Source organism: Hypanus sabinus, chromosome 9 (assembly GCF_030144855.1).
Source record: "Hypanus sabinus isolate sHypSab1 chromosome 9, sHypSab1.hap1, whole genome shotgun sequence".
In the NCBI taxonomy this organism is placed as follows: Eukaryota; Metazoa; Chordata; class Chondrichthyes; order Myliobatiformes; family Dasyatidae; genus Hypanus; species Hypanus sabinus.
This window is the reverse complement of record NC_082714.1, coordinates 2161436-2187856: the sequence shown is the minus strand read 5'-3', so window position 1 is coordinate 2187856 and position 26421 is coordinate 2161436. Positions and strand designations below refer to the sequence as shown.

Sequence of the window (26421 nt, the reverse complement as noted above, 5' to 3'; positions counted from 1 at the left end):
CTTTGGAGGTGGTGCAGACGAGATTCACCAGGTTGATTCCAGAGATGAGGGAGTTAGACTATAAGGAGAGATTGAGTTGCCTGGGACTGTACTCACTAGAATTCAGAAGAATGAGAGGAGATCTTATAGAAACATATAAAATTATGATAAGGATAGATAAAATGGAGGCAGGAAAGTTGTTTCCACTGGTAGGTGAGACTAGAAATAGGAGACATAGCCTCAAGATTCAGGGGAGTAGATTTAGGATGGAGGAATTGCTTTACCCAGAGAGTAGTGAATCTGTGGAATTCTCTGCCTAATGAAGCATTAGAGGCTACATTTAAGACAAGATTGGATAGATTTTTGCATAATAGGGGAAATAAGGGTTATGGGGAAAAGGCAGGTAGATGGAGATGAGTCCATTGCCAGATCGGCCATGATCTTATTGAACGGTGGCGCAGGCTCGACGGGCCAGATGGGCTAGTCCTGCTCCCATTTCTTATGTTCTTCTGTAACCCTTAGGAGGCAATGGTCATAATATGATTAAATTCATACTGCAATTTGAGATGGAGAAGCATAATTCACATGTATCAGTATCGCAATGGAATAATGGGAATTACAGAGACATGAGAGACAAGCTTGCCCAGTTGGATTGGAGGAGGATATTGGTGGGGATGATGGCAGAGCAGAGGTGCCTGATGCTTCGGGGAATCATTCACAAGGCGCAGGATAGACATGTCTCACAGAGGAGAAGTTCTCAAAAGGTAGGGGTAGGCAACTAAAAGTGACAAGGGAAGTTCAGGGCAGCATAAAAGAGCATATAAGTGAGTGAGAAGTTGGATGATTGGGAAGCTTTCAAAATCCAACAAAAGGCAATTTAAAAAAGCTGTAAGAAGTGAAAAGATGAAATACAAGGGCAAACTAGCCAATAATATAAAGCAGGATGCTAAAAGTGTTTTTCAGTTATGCAAAGAGTAAAAGGGAGGTGAGAATTGATGTTGGACCACTGGAAAATGATACTGTTGAGGTACTAATGGGGGACAAAGAAATAGCAGATGAACTTAATGGGTACTTTGCATCAGTCTTCACTATGGAAGACGCAGTGTGCCAGAAGTCCATGAGTGCCAGGGAGCAGGAGTGAAAGCCATTGCTATTACAAAGGAAAAAGTGCTAGGTAAACTCAAAGGTCTTAAGGTGGATAAGTCACCTGGAACAGTTGGACTACATCCCAGAATCCTGAGAAAGGTTGCTGAAGAGATAACAGATGCATTGCTCATGATCTTTCAAAAATCACTTGATTCTGCCATGGTCCCAGAGGACTGGAAGATTGCAAATGTCACTCCGCTCTTTAAGAAAGGAGGAAGGCAAAAGAAAGGAAATTATAGGCCAGTTAGCCATGCCTCAGTGGTTGGGAAAGTGTTGGAGTCCATTATTAAGGATGAGGTTCTGGGGTACTTGGAGACTAAAATAAATCAAAGTCAGCATGGTTTCTATAAAGGGAAATCTTGACTGACTAATCTGTTAAGAGTTCTTTGAGGAAGTAACAAGCAGGGTGAACAAAGGAGAGGCAGTGGATGTTATTTACTGGGATTTCCAGGTGGCATTTGATAAGGTGCCACACATGAGCCTGCTTAACAAGATAAAATCCTATCAGGTTACAGGAAATATACTGGCATGGATAGTGGAATGGCTGACAGGCAAGAGGCAGTGAGTAGGAATAAAAGGGGCCATTTCTGGTTGGCAGCCAGTGACTAGTGATTTTCCTGAGGGGTAGGTATTGGGAGTACTTTTCACATTGTTTATCAATGATTTGGATAATGGAATTGATGGCTTTGTGTCAAAGTTTGTCAATGATATGAAAATAGGTAGTTGGGTACGTAGTGCTGAGGAAGCAATGCAATTTCAGCAGGACTTGGACAAATTGGAAGAATGGGCAAAATGGCGGATGGAATAGTGTGTTGGGAAATGTATGATGATGCATTTTGGTAAAAGGAACATTAGTGCAGAATATTATCTAAATGGGGAGAAGGTTGAAACATCAGAGATGCAGAGGAATTTAGAAGTCCTTGAGCAAGATACCCAGAAGGTTAATTTACAGGTTGAGATCTTGGTAAAGAAGGCAAATGCAATGTGGCATTTATTTCAAGGGGAGTAGAATATAAAAACAAGGAGATAATGCTGAGGCTTTATAAGACATATCTAAGAAAGGATATATTATTATTGGAGACAGCCAGAGGAGGTTCATGAGGATGATTCCTGGTTAACACATGAGGAGTGTTTAGCAGCTTTGGGCTGTACTCACTGAAATTTAGAGGAATCTCATTGAAACCTACCAAATGTTGAAATGACCAGATAGGGTGGATGTGGAGAGGATGTTTCTTATGGTGGGGGTATCCAGAACTAGATGGCACAGATTCAAAACTGAGGGGTGACCTTTTAGAACAGGAAGAAGGAGGAATTTTTCTAGCCTGAGAGTAGTAAATCTGTGGAATGGTCTGCCACAGATTGCGGTGAAGGCCAAGTCTATGGGTATAGGTAAGGTGGAAGCTGATAGTTTCCTGATCAGTCAGGGCATCAAAGCATATGGTGAGAAGACAGGTGTATGGGGTTGAATGGGATTCAGGATCAGCTATGATAGAATGGTGGAACTGACTCGATGGGCTGAATGGCTAATTCTGCTCCTGTGTCTTACGGTCTTATGAACAAAATGGTTGGCACATTTGTTTTTGGCTGAAGATCCTGTTTCTCTAATACTCTGGAAGTCAGTCATTTTATTGTCCTTAATAACATTAAACAGTGTTAAAGTCTTAGGACACTACAGTATAGAAACTTCAGCCACCTAGTCCTTGCTAAACTTTATTCTGCCTAGACCCCCAGAGCATAGTCCTCCATACCCCTCCCATCCATGTATTTATCCAAACTTTTCTTAAGTGATGCAATCAAACCCGAATCCACCATTTCCGCCGACAGCTCGTTTCACACCCACACAACCTTCTGAGTGAAGTTCCCCTTAAGTATTTCACTTTCAGCCTTAACCTATGACCTCTAGTTCTAGCCTCAACTTCAATGGACAAAGCCTGCTTGCATTAACCCTATCAATACTCTGCTTAATTTTGTATAGCTTGATTTTGAGAGGAGTGAGAATTTGGCTGTGAGGACCACTCAGCAGCTTTGCTAGGCATCTCTGTATAATGATGTGCTGAGACCAATATTGCGGATCTAAGCACAGGATTCCTACTGCTGTATCACTGGTTTTCACACAATACTAGACCATAAGACACAGAGCAGAATTAGAGTATTTGGCCCATTGAGTCTGCTACATGTTTTGATCATGACGGACACATTCTCTAGCAGCACAATTAGTGTAATGCTTTATGGTGCCAGTGATTATGAGATTGGGGTTCAATTCTTGCTGCTGTCTATAAGAAGTTTGTCCGTTCTCCCCATGACTACATAGGTTTCCTCCAGGTGCTATGGTTTCCTCCCATAGTCCAAAGACGTATGGGTTAGGGTTAGTAAGTTGTGGGCACGCTATGTTGGTGCCAACAGTGTGACACTTGCGGGCTGCCCTAGCACATCCTCGGACTGTGTTGGTTATTGAAACATTTCACTGTATGTCTCGATGTACATGTGACAAATAAAGCTAATCTTTAATCTTTAGATATTGGCTTCGCATCAGTTTTAATATAATTGGCATATGTTGTGAAATATATTGTTTTGTGGTGGCAGTACTTGGCAATGCATAATTTATTTAAAAATCTATAAATTACATTAAACATCTATAAAAAAGTAAGTTAAATTAGTGCAAGAAGAGAGCAAAAGAACAGAAAAAAACAGTGAGGTAATGAACATGAGTTCTTTGTCCATTCAGAAATCGAATAGCTGTTGCTGAAACATTAAGTGCGTCATTTTAGGCTCCTGGACCTCCTCCCTGATGGTAACAGTGAGAAGAGGGTGAATAATGATGGGTACCTCCTTTTATGAAGCATGGCCTTTTGAAGATACGTTAACCTTTAACCTCTCCTTCCAGAGCCTACCAGTCTGAACTACTGAGCAGATTCACAGAGGGGAGTGGACAGTGGGAAAAGGAAGAAGTTCAGAAGGTGATACAAAGCCCAGAGGAAGGTGAGGTCCCACTGTGATGTGATGTTGCTCACTCACATCATATCACGACAGCTAACTGCACGGCTGACTGTCCGGGAGCCCCAACCATTCTGTGTGTAAATGCTGAGAGGATCAGGTTTAATCTCACTGGCATGTGCTGTGAAATTTTTGTTGGGTAGTGCCAGCAGTGCACGGTAATACATTGTACAGACCCCTCGGCTCATCTGGTCCATGCCAAAACCGTTGAAACTGTCAACTCCCATCGACATTACTAAACTATAAATCACATTAAAAATATATATATTTTTAAAATTAAATAAGTAGTGCAAAAAGAGAGCAAAAAAAAGCTTAAAAATATTGAGGTGGTGTACTTGAATTCAGTGTCCATTCAGAAATCTGATGGCGGAGGGGAAGAAGCTGTTCCTGAAATATTGAGTATGTGTCTTTGGGCTCCTTTACCTTCTCCCTGGTGGTAGCAGTGAAAAGAGAGCATGGGATTCATAATGATGGAAGTCGCATTTTTGAGGAATCACCCTTTGAAAGTGTTCTCAATCCTGGGGAGGCTAGTGCCCATGATGGAACTGGCTGAGTTTACAACTTGCTGCAGCTTTTCCCACACCGAGCACCACACAGTGAGGGGTGAGAGATGGCAGTGTTCAGGAAGTGCCTTGATCACAGGTCCTTTATGCTCCCAATATTCCGTTTTCAAGTGTGGGCCTGAGGAAGACCAGAAATGAGGCATTCTTTTGGTAAAAGTCATCCTCGATCATGAAATACAGGAGTGAGATTCAGTTGGTAAATCTCACCCTGAATCAGGAGTGGAGGGGTGAGGTGCAACTGAGCCATCATTGGGAATGGGGCAGGCAAGACACCACTGGGTAGAAGGGGTGAGTGAGACACTATCTGGGAGAGGGAAGGGGGTCTGAGTAAAGCACTGGTAGATGGTCAGCGCTATATTAATGCTCTCCTCCTCTGATGCAAAGGGTTTGGTTTGCCGGCTGCCTTGGGACGGTGAGCATTGTTTGATTTTGGAGGTTTATATGACCAGAGTGCTATTAACAAGCTTTGTTTATTCTCTTTCCAGAAGGCCTGGCTGATTGGAAATCTGTCCTGGGATCCCTGAGCATACAGGAGCTCAGCACAACCCTGGAGAAACACACACTGGAAATGGGTGAGCAGCAAGCTTGGGGAGACGGTCTGTGTGAGTTGCTTGCTATCAGGGTACAGCAATCTCGTGTGTTGGGGCCATTGTGAGGACAGTGCTCTGGGAGTGTGTCCATGGATGGAATGTGCTTTAGCTCATCCCCAATTCCTCCACCTTTCCAGATTCTCAAACTCCAGACCATCTGTAGCTGTGACACTTTATTCTGTTCTCTTCCTGGTGAACCACAATGCGCTGTGTAATGAACTGATCTGCATTCTTCTACATTTTAAGATCTGTATGAGCAGTATGCAAGACAAGTTTTTTTACTGTACATCGGTATTCGTGACAATAATAAACCAATTGCGCTTTACTGGCTTTGCAGACCATACTCAGAGGGGTAAAGATGGGGTGACCCCACGTTCAGTTTGAGAGATGCTTGGACAAGTAGCTGATTGGATCTGTGGGACCATGAACTGAGGGTGGGAAGCTCTCCTAGTCTTGGTCATAGTTTCTGGACCAGCAGGAATTTCCAGGGCTTCCTCTGTGCCACAGATGGTCCTGTGATAAGAGTAGAGCCTGACTCTGTTTGTGGTTCCAGGGAAAGTGGTACGAAGAGTTGAACGGAATCTGCAAAATCTGCTGAAGTCAGACAAGAAGAGGATGGTGTGGGCTCAGAATGCCGATCTCTGACAGGTGGGTCATGGTGTCATAGAGCACTACAGCACAAAACAGGCCAAACATATTCTGTCCCCTAGTCCCATTGTCCTACACCTGGATCAGAGCTGTTCATACCCACCCCCTCCCCATCCATGTACTTAACCAAACTTTTCTTAAATGTTCCTCGACCTGTAATGTCATTTTCAAGGACTTGGGGATCTGTATTCCCAGATCACTCTGTTCTACCACACTCCTCTACATCCTACCCTGCTTTGTGTTCTCAAAGTGTCTGCATTAAATTCCATTTGCCATTTTTCAGCCCATTCTCTAGCTGGTCCAGGTCCCATGGCAAGCTTTGATAGTTTTCCTCGCTGTCCACTACACCCTCAGTCTTGGTGTCATCTGTAAATTTGGCGATCCAATTTACAACATTGCCATACAGATCACTGATACAGATGACAAACAATGACAGACCCAACACTGATCCCTGTGGCACTCCACTAGTCACAGGCATCCAATCAGAGAGGTAACCCTCTACTACCACTCTCTGACTCCTCCCGCAAAGCCAATGTCTGATCTAATTGACTACCTCATCTTGAGTGCCAAGCAACTGAACCTTCTGAACCAGCCTCCCATGTAGACGACGACTGCTACCTTTCCTGATAACCTCCTTGAAAACCTCTATAAGATTGGTTAGACATGCCTGTTTGCCCCTCCCTCTCAGGGTCTGTTGTCCAGCTGTGCCTAACTGCTGCCTCATCTCAGTCTGCTGGTAGCTAACCCTTGTTTCTCTCTTGTTCAGATGCTTCACTGTTGGTTTGCCAAGGGATTCGCCGAATCCAGTATTAGCTGACGACGGAGGGTGAGGTGCCACCCTGAAGAAAAGCAGCCTTCCCTTGCTTGATCCAGACCGCAGGACAAAGCGGAAGAGCGAGGCAGCCAGGTCCTGGCCCAGCCGGTGACGAGCAGGACTGGGCGCAGCTCCTGTGATGCAGCATAGAGGAGGGGCGATGGCAGGCAGCTCTCTTCACCACAGGCCCTGGAGATGGCGGGTCCCGCCTTTTGGATGGTGCGCTGTGCATCTCTCAGGAGTTTCTGATAGTGTGCAGACTGAGGGCAGCCAGTTGCCGGATCCCACACTGATGTATAAACGTACCGAAGAATATCTCTGCTGAAAGCTGGAAGCTTAAACAGTCAGGGCAGCTAATGGTGTTGGGGGTTAACATGAAACACTACACACAGACTGATACCTGAGATGAACATGAGACCAAGACCCATCAAACATGTCGAATAATGAACTGTGACATTCCAGGGAACATTACCTGGGCCAGTCAACTGTGACTTGTTATCTAAAGTCACAAAGTGTGCAGAAATCACTCAATTCTGAATAAACGAGTTCTGTATGACTGAGGCAGGGTATTCTGTGTCTGTAGCTGCAAGACACTTACATTCCAGGCTTCCTTGGTTTTATTGGAGAATTTTGATTTCAAACAGAATATATGAAATCCACATTCAATATATAAAATCAGTTCAAGTTCAGTTTATTGTCATTCAAACTGTACATATGTATACTGCCAAATGAAACAACAGTTTTCAGGACCAAGGTGCATAACACAGTTCAAATAAATTAACAATGAATAAAATGCATTTATGATACAAGTTGAAAACAGTATAACTTTACAGGTGCTTCATACGTGATGAGGTCTGGGCGGTGGCAGGGAGTTCAGTAGTCTCACAACCTGGGAGAGGAAGCTGCCTCCCACCCGAACGGTTCCTCCTAATGCTCTGCTGCCTCCTGGCTGATGGTTGGTGGGGGAGGGGGTCAGAGAGATTGTTCAAACACAATACATGAAGTCATTGCAACACTGAGGTTTACACATCAACATAATATTACATGAGTTTTATTGTAGTGTACATCTGAACATCAAGACAGTGAAATGTTGTATTTGTGTCAACGACCAACAGTCCAAGGAAGTGCTGGTGGCAGCTTGAACCTGTCTCCTGTACATCAGATATAGGAGCAGAATTAGGCCATCTGTATATTTCATTGTTTTCCAGTGGTCTGATATCCACTCTTGCCTCTTTTACACCATGTATCTGAAGGAACTTTGGGTATCCTCTTTAATATTATTGGCTAGTTTACTTTTGTATTCCATCTTTTCCTTCTTTATGACTTTTTTAGTTGCCTTCTGTTGGTTTTTAAAAGCTTCCCAATCCTCTCACATCCCACAAATTTTTGCTCCATTATCTGCCCGCTCTTTGGCTTTTATGTTGTTACATCTGTAACATGACGCCCTAACTGTTGCACTCGATACCTCATCTGACGAGGACACGCATGCCATGGGCCTTCAGACTGTGGATCACCCAGAGGAAATTGACAGGGTCATGGAGAGAATGTACTAACTCCCTACAGAGGGCGGCAAGAATTGACCCCAGGTCACTGGTGCTGTAAATCTATATTACTAAGCTGCCCAGTGCACTAGTTTTTATACCCGTGTTGGGGGAATATCCATTTGTGGGGGTTATGTGGTGAGGTGCATGGGCTGTAACCCTTGGGTACGGGCAGTATGGCCACTCCTCATCCAATTAGCCTCTGCTAATGAGATGATGTCAATCATACAGCGGTGGCTTACCAAATGCTCCCCAGGGCAACCCCAGCTTACTGTCCTTGGTGAGCAGGTTCTCAGCCACCAACGATTAGTATGTGGGGGGGCGACAGGAGCCAGCTTTCAGATCTCACCACATGGGATGAAACATTTTCCCAGTTTCCCCTACAACCCTTCCACAAACTGCTTTAGTCCTCTGACCCTTGACATTCTGACATGCTCTCCACAACCCTCACAAATGGAAATAATTATTTCTGATTCATTATATCTTGTCCCTCAGTCTCGTACTCTTCCATTCCAAAGAACTGATTTGACTTTATTTCTTATATTGTTCACATACACGAGGAGTAAAAATCTTTATGTTATGCCTCCCTCCAAATGTGCAATCATAGCATTTTATAGTAACTAGAACAGTCAATGTAATTTCAAATACACTCAACTCAGAGTGAGTTCGTCAGTCTGATGGCCAGGTGGAAGAAGTTGTCTGGTCCTGGCTGTGTGCTGTGGTACAGTTTCCAGGACGGTAGCAACTGGAATAGATTGTGGTTGGGGTGACTCGGGTCCCCAGTGATCCTTTGGGCCCTTTTTACACACCTGTCTTCGTAAATATCCTGAATCACGGGCAGTTCACAACTACACAAGAAGAAATCTTAAGAAGGGGCTGAAGAGAGCAAAAAGGGGGCATGAGAAGACCTTGGCGAGTAGGGTAAAGCCATTCTTCAATTATGTGAAGAACAAAAGGATGACAGGAGAAAAGGTAGGAACAATTAGAGATATAAGTGGGAAGATGTGCCTGGAGGCTGTGGAAGTGAGCAAGGTCCTCAATGAATACTTCTCTTTGGTATTCACCACTGAGAGGGAACTTGATGACGGTGAGGACAATATGAGGGAGGTTGATGTTCTGGAACATGTTGATATTAAGGGAGAGGAGGTGTTGGGGTTGTTAAAATACATTAGGACGGATAAGTCCCTGGGGCCTGACCAAATATTCCCCAGGCTGCTCCATGAGGCGAGGGAAGAGATTGCTGAACCTCTGGCTAGGATCTTTATGTCCTCTTTGTCCAGGGGAATGGTACCGGAGGATTGGAGGGAGGCGAATGTTGTCCCCTTGTTCAAAAAAAGTAGTAGGGATAGTCCGGGTAATTATAGACCAGTGAGCCTTACATCTGTGGTGGGAAAGCTGTTGAAAAAGATTCTTAGAGATAGAATCTATGGACATTTAGAGAATCATGGTCTGATCAGGGACAGTCAGCATGGCTTTGTGAAGGGCAGATCGTGTCTAACAAGCCTGATAGAGTTCTTTGAGGAGGTGACCAGGCATATAGATGAGGGTAGTGCAGTGGATGGATTTTAGTAAGGCATTTGACAAGGTTCCACACAGTAGGCTTATTCAGAAAGTCAGAAAGCATGGGATCCAGGGTAGTTTGGCCAGGTGGATTCAGAATTGGCTTACCTGCAGAAAGCAGAGGGTCATGGTGGAGGGAGTACATTCAGATTGGAGGGTTGTGACTGGTGGTGTCCCACAAGGATTGGTTCTGGGAACTCTACTTTCCATGATTTTTATTAATGACCTGGATGTGGAGGGGTAGAAGGGTGGATTGGCAAGTTTGCAGATGACACAAAGGTTGGTGGTGGTGTGGATAGTGTAGAGGATTGTCAAAGATTGCAGAGAAGTGGCAGATGGAGCTCAACCCAGAAAAGTATGAGGTGGTACACTTTGGAAGGACAAACTCCAAGGCAGAGTACAAAGTAAATGGCAGGTTACTTGGGAGTGTGGAAGAGCAGAGGGATCTGGGGGTACATGTCCACAGATACCTGAAAGTTGCCTCACAGGTAGATAGGGTAGCTAAGAAAGCTTATGGAGTGTTATCTTTCATAAGTCGATGAATAGAGTTTAAGAGACGCGATGTAATGATGCAGCAGCTCTATAAAACTCTGGTTAGGCCACATTTGGAGTACTGTGTCCAGTTCTGGTCACCTCACTATAGGAAGGATGTGGAAGCATTGGAAAGGGTACAGAGGAGATTTACCAGGATGCTGCCTGGTTTAGAGAGTATGGATTATGATCAGAGATTAAGGGAGCTAGGGCTTTACTCTTTGGAGAGAAGGAGGATGAGAGGAGACATGATAGAGGTGTACAAGATATTAAGAGGAATAGACAGAGTGAACAGCCAGTGCCTCTTCCCGAGGACACCACTGCTCAGTACAAGAGGACATGGCTTTAAGATAAGAGGTGCAAAGTTCAAGGGGGATATTGGAGTAAGGTTTTTTACTCAGAGAGTGGTTGGTGCGTGGAATGCACTGCCTGAGTCAGTGGTGGAGGCAGATACACTAGTGAAATTTAAGAGACTACTAGACAGGTATATGGAGGAATTTAAGGTGGAGGGGTTATATGGGAGGCAGGGTTTGAGGGTCGGCACAACGTTGTGGGCCGAAGGGCCTGTAATGTGCTATATTATTGTATGTTCTTACAGATGCGCTTGGCTATCCACATCACTCTCTACAGAGTCCTGCCGTTAAGGGAAGTACAGTTCCCATATCGGGCAGTGATGCAGCCAGTCAGGATGCTCTCAATTGTGTACCTGTAGCAAGTTCTATCACCTACTTGTCTCACACCTCGCAGGCGGTACCGACATCATCGGCGTCCAGCACCTCTCATCCGTTTAACCGAACGGTCAAATGTGGAAGGTCAGATTGGAAAGATCCTTGATCACCTGCGCATCTGAAACTTGGGCAGAAGGGCAGCCTGTAAGGGTAGTGTTAAATTGCCAGCTTTGATCAGACAATCGTAATGACTCACACTATTTACTGATCAAAGTCTGACCACTTCGGTCCGAGGTCTGCTGAGCAAAAACCTTGCAATAACTTGAGTGCTCTAGCACCGGCATAGTTCGCAGTGCTTGCCGCAGCCCGAGCGCCCCCTGTTGGCGTCTGACCGAGACGCGCGAGTTAACGTCCCGAAATCCTGTGCGACAATTTGCATCGTTCATTCACTTTCCGTGCTGTCCGGTGTACCCAGCGCATTGTCCTCCTAACCGTTCCCGTCGCTTCATCAACCCTCACCGTTACACGGCTGGAGAGGTTCGGCCGCCACTGTGTCCGGTGCTCACCCTGAGTGTACTGTGTCGTGCGCCCGGCCAGGGCGCGGCTCTGCCGGCTGCCCGCTAAAAGGGTTTCTGCTGTGAGTGGCACACGGGCGAGGCTTGGCGCTTTGTCCGTGCGGAATCGATATCAAGAGATTTCGGAAGCACAATTTTTGTCCTGTGGGGCTGCTGGTGATCGATCGTCCCGGCGCTCCCCTTCGTCGCTTTTAAAAACAGACCTGGTATTCCTCAATGGGCCTCGCATTTCGTCCATTGGTTTCCTTCAGCCCCTCGCCCTCGCCCTCGCCCTCGCCCCTTTCCCAGTTCTGACCTGCTGTGTTCCTCAAGCACGCTGAGGGTCTCTTTTCACGATGTCGCTCTACGCCGTAGCGAGCAAGCGCTGGTGTGCGCCATAACGCTAGTTGGCGGTGGGGTTTCTGTGTTGACTTTCTCCTTCATGGACTTCAAACATTTTCGCACGTCGGCAGGTAGATTTGACGTTTCGGTGTACGCACAGCCTACAAGCATGGCGGAGAAGCAACCGAAAACGCGTCGCTGCGACGCCTGAGTGACTTCTGGAGAGGTGCACATCACCCTTTGGTGTAGAGTACAGCGTAGGTACGCGATACCTACGGCGTAGATGCGACGCACAAGTACAAATCAGCCTTTAGACCAAGTCCGTTGGCAAGGGTCCTGGTATTACTTACAATTCCCTTGAACGCGTTCCCATGTGTCCAGGCATCAGACCGGTCAGGGTCCTGGTACTAATTTATAATCACCTTCAAAGCAGACCCAGTCTACGTGTGTTCGTCCCTATATTAAATTGAGTCTGGCAGTCAGGGGTTCTCATACTCATTACAATCCCGTTCAATACAGACCCAGTCTACCGGTGTGTATCCTGACACTTACTTCAGGCTATTTAAAACAGACCCAGTCTACCGGTGTGTATCCTGACACTTACTTCAGGCTATTTAAAACAGACCCAGTCTACCGGTGTGTATCCTGACACTTACTTCAGGCTATTTAAAACAGACCTAGTCTACCGGTGTGTATCCTGACACTTACTTCAGGCTATTTAAAACAGACCCAGTCTACCGGCGTGTGCCCCGACCTCAGATCGAGCCTGCTAGTTATTGTTCTTGTACTCCTTATGTTCCGTATTAACAACTTTGGGATAATGCTTTATATAATTTAGTTGCATTTAAAGTTATGCTGACCTTTTAACCTGCTCCAAGATCAATCCAAGCCCTTCCCTCCTGCACAGCCCTCCATTTTGCTATCCTCCATGGGCCTATCTATGAGTTTCTTAGATTTCCCTAATGTATCTGAATCTACTACCACCCCGGCAGGGTGTTCCATACACCCACCACTCTGTGTGAAAAGACTTACCTCTGACATCCACCCCCCATTACATTAAAATCATGCCCTCTCCTATTCAACATTTCTGCTCTGGGGACAAGTCTCTGGCTGTCTTCAGAACCAGACAACAGCTGATTGTCTACAATCATAACTTGATTAATTCAATTGTTTATATATAAAAACACGAGGCAAAGTTTAGAATTTAGAAGATGAACATTTGATTTATAAATTGTTAAATTTCAGCTTTTACTGAAAGGCAATTTAATAAAAAAGTGGAATTTCATATTCAAAAGTGCAAAGTAACAGTAGGTGACAGTTTATTATTTGTAGTTAAATAAAATTGTTCAGTTTGATCGCCATGGGATGTGGCCCACATTTAGTGGCTGTTGATCTTTTCTCCAGATTTGTAGTTTGCCCTCCGATTGCAGAGGAATTACTGAGATTCAGTAGGGCAGGACTGGAAAGAGGAAGCTGAGTAGATTTGAAAGGTGGGGGGAGGATGGAGAAACATCAGGGTGATAGGTGAAACTTGGAGGGGAGGAGCAATGAGGGAAAGAGCTCGGAAGTTGATTGGTGAAAGAGACAGAAGATCATGGAGGGAAAGGGGGGTGGGAGGCGTACCAGAGGGAGGCGATGGATGGGCAAGGAGATAACATGAGAGAGGAAAAAGGTTGGGAAATGGTGAAGGGGGGAGTGTTGGGGGGTATCACTGGAAATTTGAGAAAATGATGTTCATGTCATCAGGTTGGAAGCTACCCAAATGGAATATAAGGTGTTGTTTCTAAGCGTGGCCTCATCCCGACAGTGCACTTATAATGCATTATATTCTTGATGGCATGAACATTGATTTCTCAAACTTCCAGTACTGCCCCCCTTTCAGTTTCCCATCCCTTTTGTCCCTCTCTCTCATATTATTTCCTTGCCCACCCATCGCCTCCCACCTTTCAAATCTACTCCTCAGCTATTTTTCCCTAGTCCTGCCAAAGAGTTTTGGCCCAAATTGTCAACTGTGTTTTTTTCCATAGATGCTGCCTGGCCTGCTGAGCTCCTCCAGCATTTTGTGTGTTGCTTGGATCTCCTCATTTGTGAATTGATGAGATTGTAGTGGAACAGAGGTCAGATGAGGTCTCCATTAGTCAAGAACAAGGATTTGATTCCTCAAAGACCATTAGTCACCCAGAATAACTCTTACAAAACACTGGAGGAACTCAGCAGGTCGGGCAACATCTATGGAGGGGGATAAACAGTTGATGATCTGGGCCATACCCTTCATTGCGACTGAAAAGGGGGAAAGATGCCAGACTGTGGGGAGGGAGGAGGGGGAAGCAGGGAAGGAGGAAAGTACAAAGGTTGAGACCAAGTGAGGGGAAGAAGGGATGAAGGAAGAAGCTGGGAGGTGAAGGGCTGAAGAAGGAATCTTCCAATTGAGATATTACACTTGACAGTTTCTGGATCAAATTAATTAACAAAATTCCCATTGGATAGAATTCTAAATCAAACCATTAAACCAAAGATCAATTAATTTGCTCAGTAACCCATGGACTCCTTTACAGTTAAAAGCACAGTTTCAGCATAATAAAAAAAACAAACACCAATTCTCAGAGGAAATCAGAGATACACATTCAGCAGCATTGTAGTGCACAATAGTTTTCAAACTTCAGTACTGGGACCAAGACACAACCATCTCTGCATTACTCTTGAAGCCGATTAATCCGAGCCCTCAGGATATCTTCCCCCCCACCCCACTTTCTAGTTTAGCACTTTGGCCGAGTGGGTGCCCGTATCCAGAAAAGAGTTGGTCCGGCCTGTCTCAGTGAGTGAGGATGCCAAGCGTCAGAAGTCAGATTGGGAACACAGGAACACATCTGGAACGGCCACAATGGCTGACAATTCCTTCTTAAGTACAGTAACTAGTAGATTATATTTTCATCCACTTTACAGACATTCTCTGTTTCCTTCTTCCTTCCTTAATTTGGTGCCGATTCTTGCCTGTCAGGTTTCCCATACATTGGACGTGAAAGAAAATTACATTAAATTGTTTTATTATTCTCACATGTATCCATTAACGCACTGAGTGAATCACGGCTGCGGGAGTCTGTGTTTGTTTTGTATGTACAGTATGCAAGTATTTATTTAGAGATATAGTGCGGTGCAGGCCCTCCCAGTCCTCCCCTTCATGCCACACCGCCCAGCAGTGCACCGATCGAACACCAGCCGAATCACATGACAATTTACAATGACCAATTATGTTTTTGTGTAGGAGGAAACCAGAGCACCCAAAGGAAACCCATGCATTCCACGGACTTCTTACAGGAAAGCCCGGAATTGAACTGGGAGACCTTGATCACACTATAAGTCCAGGTAAATCTGAAACAGAGGTAAGTGTTTGAGGAGTCTTCATTATCTAATTCAGACATCAACCTGTACTGAAGCCCAAAAGCATCACTGAATTAATATTGCAGTTAAAAATGTTCAAATACCTCCAGCCCAGAACATCGTGACCAGCCCCAGGATGGTGTGATAATCAGAGCACAGACTGTCCCTGGTCCCACCTCCACTGACAACATCTAACTGGGTTTTAAAATGCAAAAATCCACAGCTGACTGTTTCAAAATGCAAACTTCATCTTATTTGGAGAATTGGGAGCATTTTAAAGACCATAAGGCATAGCAGCAGAATTGGCCCATTCAGCCTCGGCTCCACCATTCCATCATGGCTGATATATTATCCCATTCTCCTGCCCTCTCTCCATAACTTTTGATACCCTTACTAATCAAGAACCTAATAACATCTGCCTTAAATACACCCGATGACTTGGCCTCCACAGCCATATGTGGCAATGAATTCCAGATTTCCCACCCTCTGACTAAAGAAATTCCTCCTCATCTCTGAGCCTGTGCCCTCTGGTGTTAGACTCCTCTATTGTATGAAACATCCTCCACACATCCACTCTATCTCAGCCTTTTGATAGGTTTCAATGAGATCTCACTTCATTCTTCTAAACTCCAGTGAATACAGGCCCATACGCTCCTTATATGTTAACCCTTTCATTCCCAGAATAATTCCTGTGAACCTACCCTCGACCCTCTCAATGGCAGCACATCTTCTATTAGCCGTGACCTTCCTGAGCAAGGAACAGACACAAGGGACTAAATAGCAATGTCCTGCTGGCCCCAGCACACCGTAGACCTTTCAAGTTAAGTATTAACTTTACTCTGGATATTTCATTTAGACACCCCACCCCCCCATCTCTCCATCCTGAACTCCTGTTGTGTATAAAAGTCTTCATTAGTCGAGTCCTTGTCCCCACTAGGGCTGCTGGAGCTGTTGGGATGTTCAGGATGATCAGTGTGGACTCCCTCACTGGTCTCTGTGGGTTTGGAATTGGGCAAAGCCAAGAAATACCTGCTCCAGGGAGATCTGGCTGACTGAGTAACTCTTGATGCTGTACTTCCCCCGAGCTCCTTCCAACGTGCCGAAGATCTGCACACAACACAAAGCTGGTTTGTTTGTTTATTTGGTTATCTGTCTAGTTATCTATTTATTTACTTTGAGATACAGCATGGGATAGACCTGCAGATTTAACCCTAGCCTAATCACAGGACAATTAACCTACAATTAACCGTTTGTCTTTGGAATGTATGAGGAATACGGAGCAACTGGACGAAACCCACACATAGTCACGTGGAGGACATACAAACTCTTTACAGATGGCATTGGAATTGATCTCTGAACTTCAGAACGGGCCAAGCTGTAATAGTGTCATGCTACCAGGTCCACTCACTACCATGGGTCAGATCTGCACAGCAAAGCAAGCATTGTAACCAATCTGCGCCGTCACTGTCTCCCTGCAATGGGACCTACCCATCAACCCAGCCCAGTAACTGATGGGTATCTTGTGATAAACCCCTACCCAGCCTGGACTCAGGGCTAGACTGACCCTTGCTCCTGACTGTGAGAAGAAGACCCCTCCTTGTCACATCCTTCCTGTTGGCCCTCTGTTGACTGGGGTCAACCATGGATGTTATATCCTAGCTGTGTGCAAGTCAGAGCAGTACAAGCTGTGGTCCGTGCACCAGGCTCCCTCTCCATGCAGCTGAAGAACCCACAGGAACAGCAGACACTGATTCAGACATCACAGGAGTTGCCAGTCAGAGCTGAACTCAAAATAGGACTGCCTTAGGGGCCCCAGCTCTGGACCTGTCCTCAGGCTTAACTCCCAAAGCCTTCCCCATGAGTGGGTATACCTAGAAGTTAGCAGAGGTTTAAGTTCAGAGTTTTCCTTCTCCAAGATGAGCTGTCAACTACAGCTGATGAGCCCAATCTGCATGGACTTCCTTCCTGTACAGACAAACCATTGTCCCTAACTCTGCTGGTGGGACGGCTATGGTGAAGAGAGATGGTCGGCCACCTCTTTGCAGTCTGTGGATTTACAAAGAAGATGTGGAGATGGATGAAAGTGCCCATGTCCCAGTTCATCCCAAAACAGCTGCGTACCACAGGACTCTCTGATTATGGCCTGTTCTCAAGGACACACACCAAGATAGACATTAAGTGCAAATGGGTGGTCATCAGCTTGGTGAAAAATGCTCTCTGGTCTGCCCAAAACCTGTTTTCCTTTCAGCACAGCCTACAAAAGGTAGTGGATGCGACCCAGTCCAACACAGGTAGAGCACGCTCCATCACTGAGCACATCTACACAGAGCGCTGTCGCAGGAAAGCAGCATCCATCATCAACTGTACTCTTTGCTGCCTGGCCTGCTGAGTTCCTCCAGCATTTTGTGTGTGTTGCTCGGATTTCCAGCATCTGCAGATTTTCTCTAGTTTGTGATCAACCATCAGGGACCCCCACCACCCAGGACATACTCGCTTCTCGCTCCTGCCTTCAGGAGGGCAGTGTCAGAGCACTCCACCAGGTTCAGAACAGTTACTGCCTCTCAATCATCAGGCTCACCCCATCACTGAACAGTTCCCACAACCTACGGACTCACTTTCAAAGAATCTCATGTTGTCGATATTTACTGCTTATTTATGTAGTGTTATTATTTTATCTCTTTTTGTATTTGCACAGTTTGTTGTCTTTTGTATGCTGATTGTTTGTCTGTCCTGTTTGGTGTGGTCTTCCATTGATTCTATTGTTTTTCTTGCATTTACTGTGAATGCCTGCAGGAAAATGAATCTCAGGCTGTATATGGGGACATAGGTACTTTGAGCTTTGAATGTATTATCCTCACCCCGGCTGTACGGAAGCCTGGTGCAGCCACCGCACAAGTTTGATGGGGAAGGACCACTGTCTGAGCTGAGTTAGGTGGGAAAGTGCCCACACCCCCGAACAACAAAAGGGCGAATCATGATGGGAGCTGACGTCTTGCCTACCTGTGCCCAAGTGAGCTGTTTGCTAGTCAGGTGATAGTGCAGCATCCCCTGGTGCTCGTCCTTGATGCGGCTACCTGAGGAACAGAGGTGGACATCAGCAGCCAGGACCTGATTTGGGGACCAGCGACAGTGACTGGCCGAGGCCCTGGTGGTAATGGAGCAACATCACCAAACCTCTTGATAGCTCTGTGATGGCCAAGTGGCCCCTTGCAGTTTCGTATTTGTTAGGCAGGATTTAGCACATTCCAGCTAGCATGATGTGTCATAGGGATCGAGAGAGAGAGAGAGAGAGAGAGAGAGAGAGAGACACCTTAGAGTAGCTGCAGAAGATTTTCGAGATGGAGGGTGAGCAGCCAGAGGTCGTCGTGCACTTCGGTACCAGTGACAGGGGTAGAAAGCAGAAAGAGCTTCTGCTCAGTGTGTAGGGAGTTAGGGGAGAAGCTGAAGAGCGGGGCCTGCAAGATAGTCACCTCTGGATTATTCCCAGTACCACGTACTGGTCGGGGCAGGAACAGGATGATAGTACAGATGAATGAGTGGTGCAGGAGGCAGGCTTTCAGATTTCTGGATCATTGGGATTTCTCTGAGGAGGGCATGACCTGTACAAAAAGGACAGGTTACTCCTGAACCAGACGAAGACTACTATCCCTGCGGGCAAGTTTGCTCGAGCTAATAGGGAGGGTTTAAACTAATTTGGCAAGAGGATGGGAAGCAGAGTGATGGGGCTGAGTATGGGGCAGTTGGTATTTAGATGCAGTGTGTAGTGAGACTATCATGAAGGACAGGCAGATGATAGGGCAAAGTTGCAGTCAGTGAGATGAGGTGCAGTGTAACATGGGGACAAAACTGAAAATGGTGACAAACGTAGGACTAAAAGTGTTATATTTGAATAGATTAGAGTGTTATATTTGAATAGATTAGAGATTGGCAGGTGTGTTGTTGTGGGCATCTCTAATTTGTGGCCGAAAGAAGATTGTAGTTGAGAGCTTAACATTCAAGGATACACATTGTATGGGAAGGACAGGCAGGTAGGCAGAGGGGATGTAGTGGCTCTGTTGGTAAAAAATGAAATCAAATCCTTAGAAAGAGGTGACACAGGATCAGAAGCTGTAGAATCCTTGTGGGCAGAGTTCAGAAACTGCAAGGATAAAAAGGCCTTCTTTTTGGGAGGATACCAACAGTTTCTTCAGATGCATAAAATGTAAAAGACAGGCAAGAGTAGATATCAGACTGCTAGAAATTGATGCTGGAGAGGTAGTAATGGGGGTCAATGAAATGGTGGACAAACTGAATAAGTATTTTACATCAGTCTTCACTGTGGAAGACACTAGCAGTATAGTGGAAGTTCGAGAGTGTCAGGGGTCAGAATTGTGTGAAGTTGCCATTACTAGGGACTGTTACTGGACTAGGAGGGCTGAGATGGCCTGTTTCCGTGCTGTGATTGTTATATGTTATATGGTTATATGATGGAATTGATGGTCTTGTTGCAAAGATTGCAGATAGTATGAAGAAAGGCAGAGTGGCAGGTAGTTTTCAGGAAGCAGGGAGGCTTCCTAAGGATTTAGACAGATTAGGATAACAGGCAAAGAAATGGCAGATGGAATACAGTGTTGGGAAGTGTGTGGTCATGTACTTTGGTTAAAGTAAGAAAATGGTAGGTTATTTTTTAAATGGAGAGAAGATACAAAAATCTGAGGTGCAAAGTGACTTGGGAGTCTTTGTGAACAACTCCCTAAAGGTTAATTTGTAGGTTGAGTCTGTGTTGAGGAAGGTAAATGCAATGTTAGCATTCATTTCAAGAGGACTAGAATATAAAAGCAAGGATGTAATGTTGAGACTTTATAAAGCACTGGTGAGGTCTCACTTGGAGTATTGTGAGCACATATGGCTCCATATCTTAGAAAGGAGAGGGTTCAAAGGAGGTTCACAGAAACGATTCCAGGATTGAATGGCTTGACATACGAAGAACATCTGGTGGCTCTGGGCCTGTATTCACTAGAATTCAGAAGAATGAGGGGTAACTTCATTGAAACCTATCAAATGGTGAAAGGCCTTGATTGAGTGGATGTGGAGAGGATGTTTTCTATGGTGGGGGAGTATAGGACTAGGGTACACAGCCTCAGAATAGAGGGGTGTCCTTTTAGAATGGAGAGAGGAGGAATTTCTTGAGGCAAAGAGTAGTGAGTCTGCAGAATTCATTGTCACGTGCAACTGTGGAATCCAAGTCATGGGTACATTTAAAGCAAAGGTTGATAGGTCCTTAATTAGTCAGGCTATAAGTGGTTATGGGGAGAGGGAGAAAAGAGGAGAATGGCATTGAGAGAAGAATGGAATAGCCAAGATCAAATGGCAGGGCAGATGATGGGCCAAATGGCCTAAATCTGCTCCTATGTCTTATGGTCTTATAGACAGAGAAGGAGAGTGAGAGACAGAGAGAGTGACCAAGAGAGACAGAAAAAAATGGGGCAAGACAGGCAGCCAGGAGAGGGAAAAGCTGCCCCATTTGCAGGTGAGGATAGAGCAACTTTGTTTGTACCTTCAAACGTAGACTCAATGAAGTCCTTGAAAGTCTGGAGATTGGAATGGTCCCCCTGGATTTTGACCAGTAGTGTGTATCCGCTGCCAAATTTACTCTTCAGATGCTGAGGGCTGCCAAGACATTTGAACTGGCCATTGACCATCACTGCCAGCCGGGTACAGAGTGCCTCGCATTCCTCCATACTGCAACAGAAAGCCCAGGTTACGGTGGGACACCCAGCCACTGTGGCCTCCAGAACCCAGAGACAGCTGTAAACATGCAGTTTAAATTCCCAGGCAGTATCTCTGTCTGGAGCGCAGTCCTCCTGAAATGCAGAGAAACTTCTTTATACAGCTGGGAGGGGGGCAACGCCAGGAATAAACTCACAGCAGCTGACCTCAACAAGCTCTTCAGTGGGCAGAAAGGGACCCTATCTGCCCCTTCCTTCCTTCTTACCCACTCCCTCCCTCATTGCCCTCCCCTCCATCCCTCCTCTCCCTTCCTTTCCCTTTCCTTGTCCCTTTCCTGCTTTCTCTCTCACACTCTACCCTTTCTCTCCCTCCACCATCTTTGGCTCGAGAGTCTTCGGCGAGGAGGCTGAGGGAGGAGACTACGCCAGGGTGAAGACATGGCTGCTAAGCTGATTCAGTGTGCTACTTACATGATGTGGGAGGTCAGGGACACTGATGGTACCACCGGCTGCTACAGCTGTGGAAAGTGTGTCCAGATTCAGCTTCTGAAGGAGCATGTTGCAGCACTGAAGAAAGAACTGGATGACCTCAGGTTTATCCACAAAAACGAGAGTTTTCTGGACAGGAACTACAGTGAGGTCGTTACACTGAGGATACCGGAAGAGAGAAAGGGGGCGACGATGAGGACGGAAAGGATGCTTGAAGTACAGGAGACCCTAGCGGATGTACCTCTCGTAAACAGGTTCACCTTCTTGGAAGCTGTCAGGACAGAAGATACTGCCAGTCTGAGAGGTGGACAGGTCTGTGAGTCGAAAATTGGTGCAGAAGCAGAGCCGAGGAGACAGACATCAGGAAGAGCCGTGGTAGTGGGGGACTCCATAGTGAGAGGTACAGAAAGGGGTTTCTGCGGCAACAGGCGAGATTTAAGAATGGTGTTGCCTCCCTGGTGCTAGGATCCAGGACATCACGAACCGATTGCAGGGAACCTCAAGGGTGAAGGTGAACAGCCGGAAGTGGTAGTGCTGCATGTCGGCACAAATGACATCGGGAAGAAGAGGAAGGACATTCTGCAGCAGGACTTCAGAGAACTCGGAAGAAGACTGAAAAGCAGGACTTCCAGGGTGGTTATCTCTGGTTTGCTTCCAGTTCCTCGTGCTGGAGAGGGCAGAAACAGGGAGATAATGGATCTGAATGTGTGGCTGAGGAACTGGTGCAGGAAGCAAGGATTTACATTCTTGGACCACTGGGATCTGTTTTGGGGTAGGGATGAATTGTACAAAAGGGACAGGTTGCACCTTAATAGGCGGGGGACCAGCATTCTGGCAGACAGGTTTGCCATTGCAACACGGATGTGTTTAAACTAAGTAGTGGGGGTGAGGGGATGAACTGGAAATATAAAGATGGAGTTAAAGGGAAAGTGAAAATAGGAAGAGTTAAAAAGGACAACAGAATCAATGGAGCAGAAAGCTCAAGAAGCTATCATATAGTATGGCCAAGTGAAATAGGAATTGATATGAAAGGAGAGGGGAGTAACGAATTAAAAGTATTATATATGAATGCACTAAGTATAAGGAATAAAGTAGATGAGCTTGAGGCTCAGTTGGAAATTGGCAAGTACGATGTTGTGGGAATAACAGAGACATGGCTTCAAGCGGACAGGGCCTGGGAAATGAATATTCAAGGATATACATCTTATCGAAAGGACAGACTGACGGGCAGAGGGGGTGGGGTGGCTCTTGGTGAGGAATGATATTCAGTCCCTTGCGAGGGGGGACATAGAATCAGGGGATGTAGAGTCAGTATGGATAGAACTGAGAAATTCTAAGGGTAGAAAGACCCTAATGGGAGTTATCTACAGGCCCCCAAACAGTAGTCTGGATGTAGGGTGTAAGTTGAATGAAGAGTTAAAATTGGCATGTCGCAAAGGTAATGATACAGTTGTCATGGGGGGACTTCAACATGCAGGTAGACTGGGAGAATCAGAATGGTACTGGACCCCAAGAAAGGGAGTTTGTGGAGTGCCTCCGAGATGGATTCTTAGAGCAGCTTGTCCTGGAGCCTACCAGGGAGAAGGCAATTCTAGATTTAGTGTTGTGCAATGAACCGGATTTGATCAGAGACCTCGAGGTAAAGGAGCCATTAGGAGGTAGTGACCATAATATGATATGTTTTATCCTACAATTTGAGAAGGAGAAGGGAAAATCGGATGTGTCAGTATTACAGTTGAACAAAGGGAACAATGGAGCTATGAGGGAGGAGCTGGCCAAAGTTCAATGGAACAATACCCTAGCAGGGAAGACAGTGGAACAACAATGGCAGGTATTTCTGGGAATAGTGCAGAAGGTGCAGGATCGGTTCATTCCAAAGAGGAAGAAAGATCCTAAGGGGAGTAAGGGGAGGCCGTGGCTGATGCGGGAAGTAAAGGACAGTGTAAAAATAAAAGAGAAGAAGTATAACATAGCAAAGATGAGTGGGAAACCGGAGGACTGGGAAGCTTTTAAAGAGCAACAGAAGATAACAAAAAAGGCAATACGCCAAGAAAAAATGAGGTACGAAGGTAAACTAGGCAAGAATATAAAGGAGGATAGTAAAAGCTTCTTTAGGTATGTGAATAGCAAAAAAATAGTTAAGACCAAAATTGGGCCATTGAAGACAGAAACGGGTGAATTTATTATGGGGAACAAGGAAATGGCAGATGAGTTGAACAGGTACTTTGGATCTGTCTTCACTAGGGAAGACACAAACGATCTCCCAGATGTAATAGTGGCCAAAGAAACTAGGGTAATGGATGAACTGAAGGAAATTTATATTAGGCAAGAAATTCAGACTGTTGGGTCTGAAGGCTGATCAGTCCCCGGGACTTGATGGTCTGCATCCCAGGGTACTTAAGGAGGTGGCTCTAGAAATCGTGGACGCATTGGTAATCATTTTTCAATGTTCTATAGATTCAGGAACAGTTCCTGCAGATTGGAGGGTGGCTAATGTTGTCCCACTTTTCAAGAAAGGAGGGAGAGAGAAAACGGAATTATAGACCGGTTAGCCTGATGACAGTGGTGGGAAAAATGCTGGAGTCAATTATAAAAGAGGAAATTACGACACATTTGGATAGCAGTAGAAGGATCAGTCTGAATCAGCATGGATTTATGAAGGGAAAATCATGCTTGACTAATCTTATGGAATTTGTTGAGGATGTAACTATGAAAATGGACAAGGGAGAGCCAGTGGATGTAGTGTACCTGGACTTTCAGAAAGCCTTTGGGAAAGTCCCACATAGGAGATTAGTGGGCAAAATTAGGGCACATGGTATTGGGGGCAGAGTACTGTCATGGATTGAAAATTGGCTGGCTGACAGGAAACAAAGAGTAGCGATTAACAGGTCCCTTTTGGAATGGCAGGCTGTCACCAGTGGGGTACCGCAAGGTTCAGTGCTGGGACCGCAGCTGTTTACAATATACAATAATGATTTAGATGAAGGGATTAAAAGTAACATTAGCAAATTTGCCGATGACACAAAGCTGGGTAGCAGTGTGAAATATCAGGAGGATGTTATGAGAATGCAGGGTGACTTGGACAGGCTAGCTGAGTGGGCAAATGTATGGCAGATGCAGTTTAATGTGGATAAATGTGAGGTTATCCACTTTGGTGGCAGGAACAGGAAGGCAGATTACTATCTAAATGGAGTCAAGTTAGGAAAAGGGGAAGTACAACGAGATCTAGGTGTTCTTGTACATCAGTCAATGAAAGCAAGCATGCAGGTACAGCAGGCAGTGAAGAAAGCTAATGGCATGCTGGCCTTTATAACAAGAGGAATTGAGTATAGGAGTAAAGAGGTCCTTTTGCAGCTGTACAGGGCCCTGTTGAGACCCCACCTGGAGTATTGTGTGCAGTTCTGGTCTCCAAATTTGAGGAAGGACATTCTTGCTATTGAGGGAGTGCAGCGTAGGTTCACAAGGTTAATTCCCAGAATGGCAGGACTGTCATATGTTGAAAGATTGGAGCGAATGGGCTTGTATACACTGGAATTTAGAAGGATGAGAGGGGATCTGATTGAAACATATAAGATTATTAAGGGATTGGACACACTGGAGGCAGGAAGCATGTTCCCGCTGATGGGTGAGTCCAGAACTAGAGGCCACAGTTTAAGAATAAGGCGTAGGCCATTTAGAACAGAGATGCGGAAAAACTTTTTCACCCAGAGAGTGGTGGATATGTGGAATGCTCTGCCCCAGAAGGCAGTGGAGGCCAAGTCTCTGTATGCTTTCAAGAGAGAGTTAGATAGAGCTCTTATAGATAATGGGGTCAAGGGATATGGGGGAGAGGGCAGGAACGGGGTACTGATTGTGTACGATCAGCCATGATCACAGTGAATGGCGGTGCTGGCTAGAAGGGCCGAGTGGCCTACTCCTGCACCTACTGTCTATTGTCTATTCTCTCCCTCCCTCATCCACACTCCCTCACTAAAGGCAGGGCCTGGTTTTTCCACCTGGAGATGTGCAGACCCAGACTGGAAGAGGTGGAGGGGCATGATGGGGAAAACAGGAGCCATACCTGTGGGAAGTGATCACTACAGACTTGCCCATCTCGAGACGCTGCTTCACCACATCCCACAACAGCCTCCGGGAGATGGGGTCCATGCCAGTAGAGGGCTCGTCCATGAAAATAATGTTTGGATTCCCAATCATTGCCACTCCAGCGCTCAACTTCCGCTTGTTCCCACCGCTGGAGATGAGAGTGATATCAGAGTGAGTGTGGAGAGAAGGGAGAAAGAGAGGGAGAGGCTCGAGAGAGGGAGGTGAGGGGAGGGAAGCGAGGGAGAAAGGCAGGGAGAGAGGTGAGGCAAGGGAGGGAGGCAGGGGAGGGAGATCAGTAAGGGGGTCATTGGCAGGACATGCGTTATTGGTCGAGTTCTGATTTGAACACTCCCAGCAGTGAGGGGATGGAGAGGGGCTGAGATCGCTCCCCACCTGTACGTCCGAACCTGCCTCCGGGCGTAGGGTTCGAGCAGGAGGCTCCGGAGCACATCGTCCACGCACTGCTTGAGGAGCGGCTCGGGAATGCCGCGGAGACGAGCGTAGAGGCACAATGTCTCTCTTCCCGTCATGTGCTCCAGGAGGCCATCGAACTGCGGACAATATCCGATTTTCTGCCACACCTGTCAGGATCACAAGGAAACAGTATAGACATGTAAGATTATTTAAAGATTCGCTTTATTTGTCACATGTACATCGAAACACAGTGAAATACATCACTTTGCGTAAGCAGTCAACACAGACCAAGGTGATTGAAGGAAAGTATGTTGGTGGTAGGGGGGTAATGTCAGAGGTAGGTTTTCTAAACAGTGAGTGGTGGGTTTCTGAAACTCCCTGCCAGGGCTGGAGAGAGAGACAGATACATTTGGGACATT

General features: G+C 45.9%; 2 protein-coding genes and 1 non-coding gene across 9 annotated transcripts in view; 2 read left to right on the top strand and 1 right to left on the bottom strand.

Annotated features, from left to right (window-relative positions):
• The window catches only part of anks3 (ankyrin repeat and sterile alpha motif domain containing 3), a 60273-nt gene extending 52707 nt beyond the window's left edge, over positions 1 to 7566 (top strand). For all 4 annotated transcript variants that reach the window (XM_059978843.1, XM_059978844.1, XM_059978845.1 and 1 more), the window contains 4 exons: positions 4010 to 4104; positions 5168 to 5254; positions 5826 to 5920; positions 6687 to 7566. In XM_059978843.1, the coding sequence (XP_059834826.1) occupies positions 4010 to 4104; positions 5168 to 5254; positions 5826 to 5917 (274 nt within the window). In that variant the 3' untranslated portion in view covers positions 5918 to 5920; positions 6687 to 7566. The remainder of the gene's footprint in view (positions 1 to 4009; positions 4105 to 5167; positions 5255 to 5825; positions 5921 to 6686) is intronic.
• The window catches only part of abca3b (ATP-binding cassette, sub-family A (ABC1), member 3b), a 235319-nt gene that overhangs the window by 49474 nt on the left and 159424 nt on the right, over positions 1 to 26421 (bottom strand). For 2 of the 4 annotated variants that reach the window (XM_059978838.1, XM_059978839.1), the window contains exons 27-31: positions 25982 to 26169; positions 25566 to 25736; positions 20845 to 21029; positions 18309 to 18382; positions 16338 to 16415 (exon numbers count right to left, since the gene is read on the bottom strand). In XM_059978838.1, coding sequence (XP_059834821.1) covers positions 16338 to 16415; positions 18309 to 18382; positions 20845 to 21029; positions 25566 to 25736; positions 25982 to 26169 — 696 coding nt within the window. Of the gene's footprint in view, positions 1 to 12209; positions 16416 to 18308; positions 18383 to 20844; positions 21030 to 25565; positions 25737 to 25981; positions 26170 to 26421 lie in introns of those variants that run through there. The other 2 variants (XM_059978840.1, XM_059978841.1) reach the window with 2 other exon arrangements.
• On the top strand, positions 11656 to 11789 carry LOC132400145 (U11 spliceosomal RNA). The gene has a single exon (XR_009514179.1). It is a non-coding gene; the product is annotated as a U11 spliceosomal RNA (small nuclear RNA).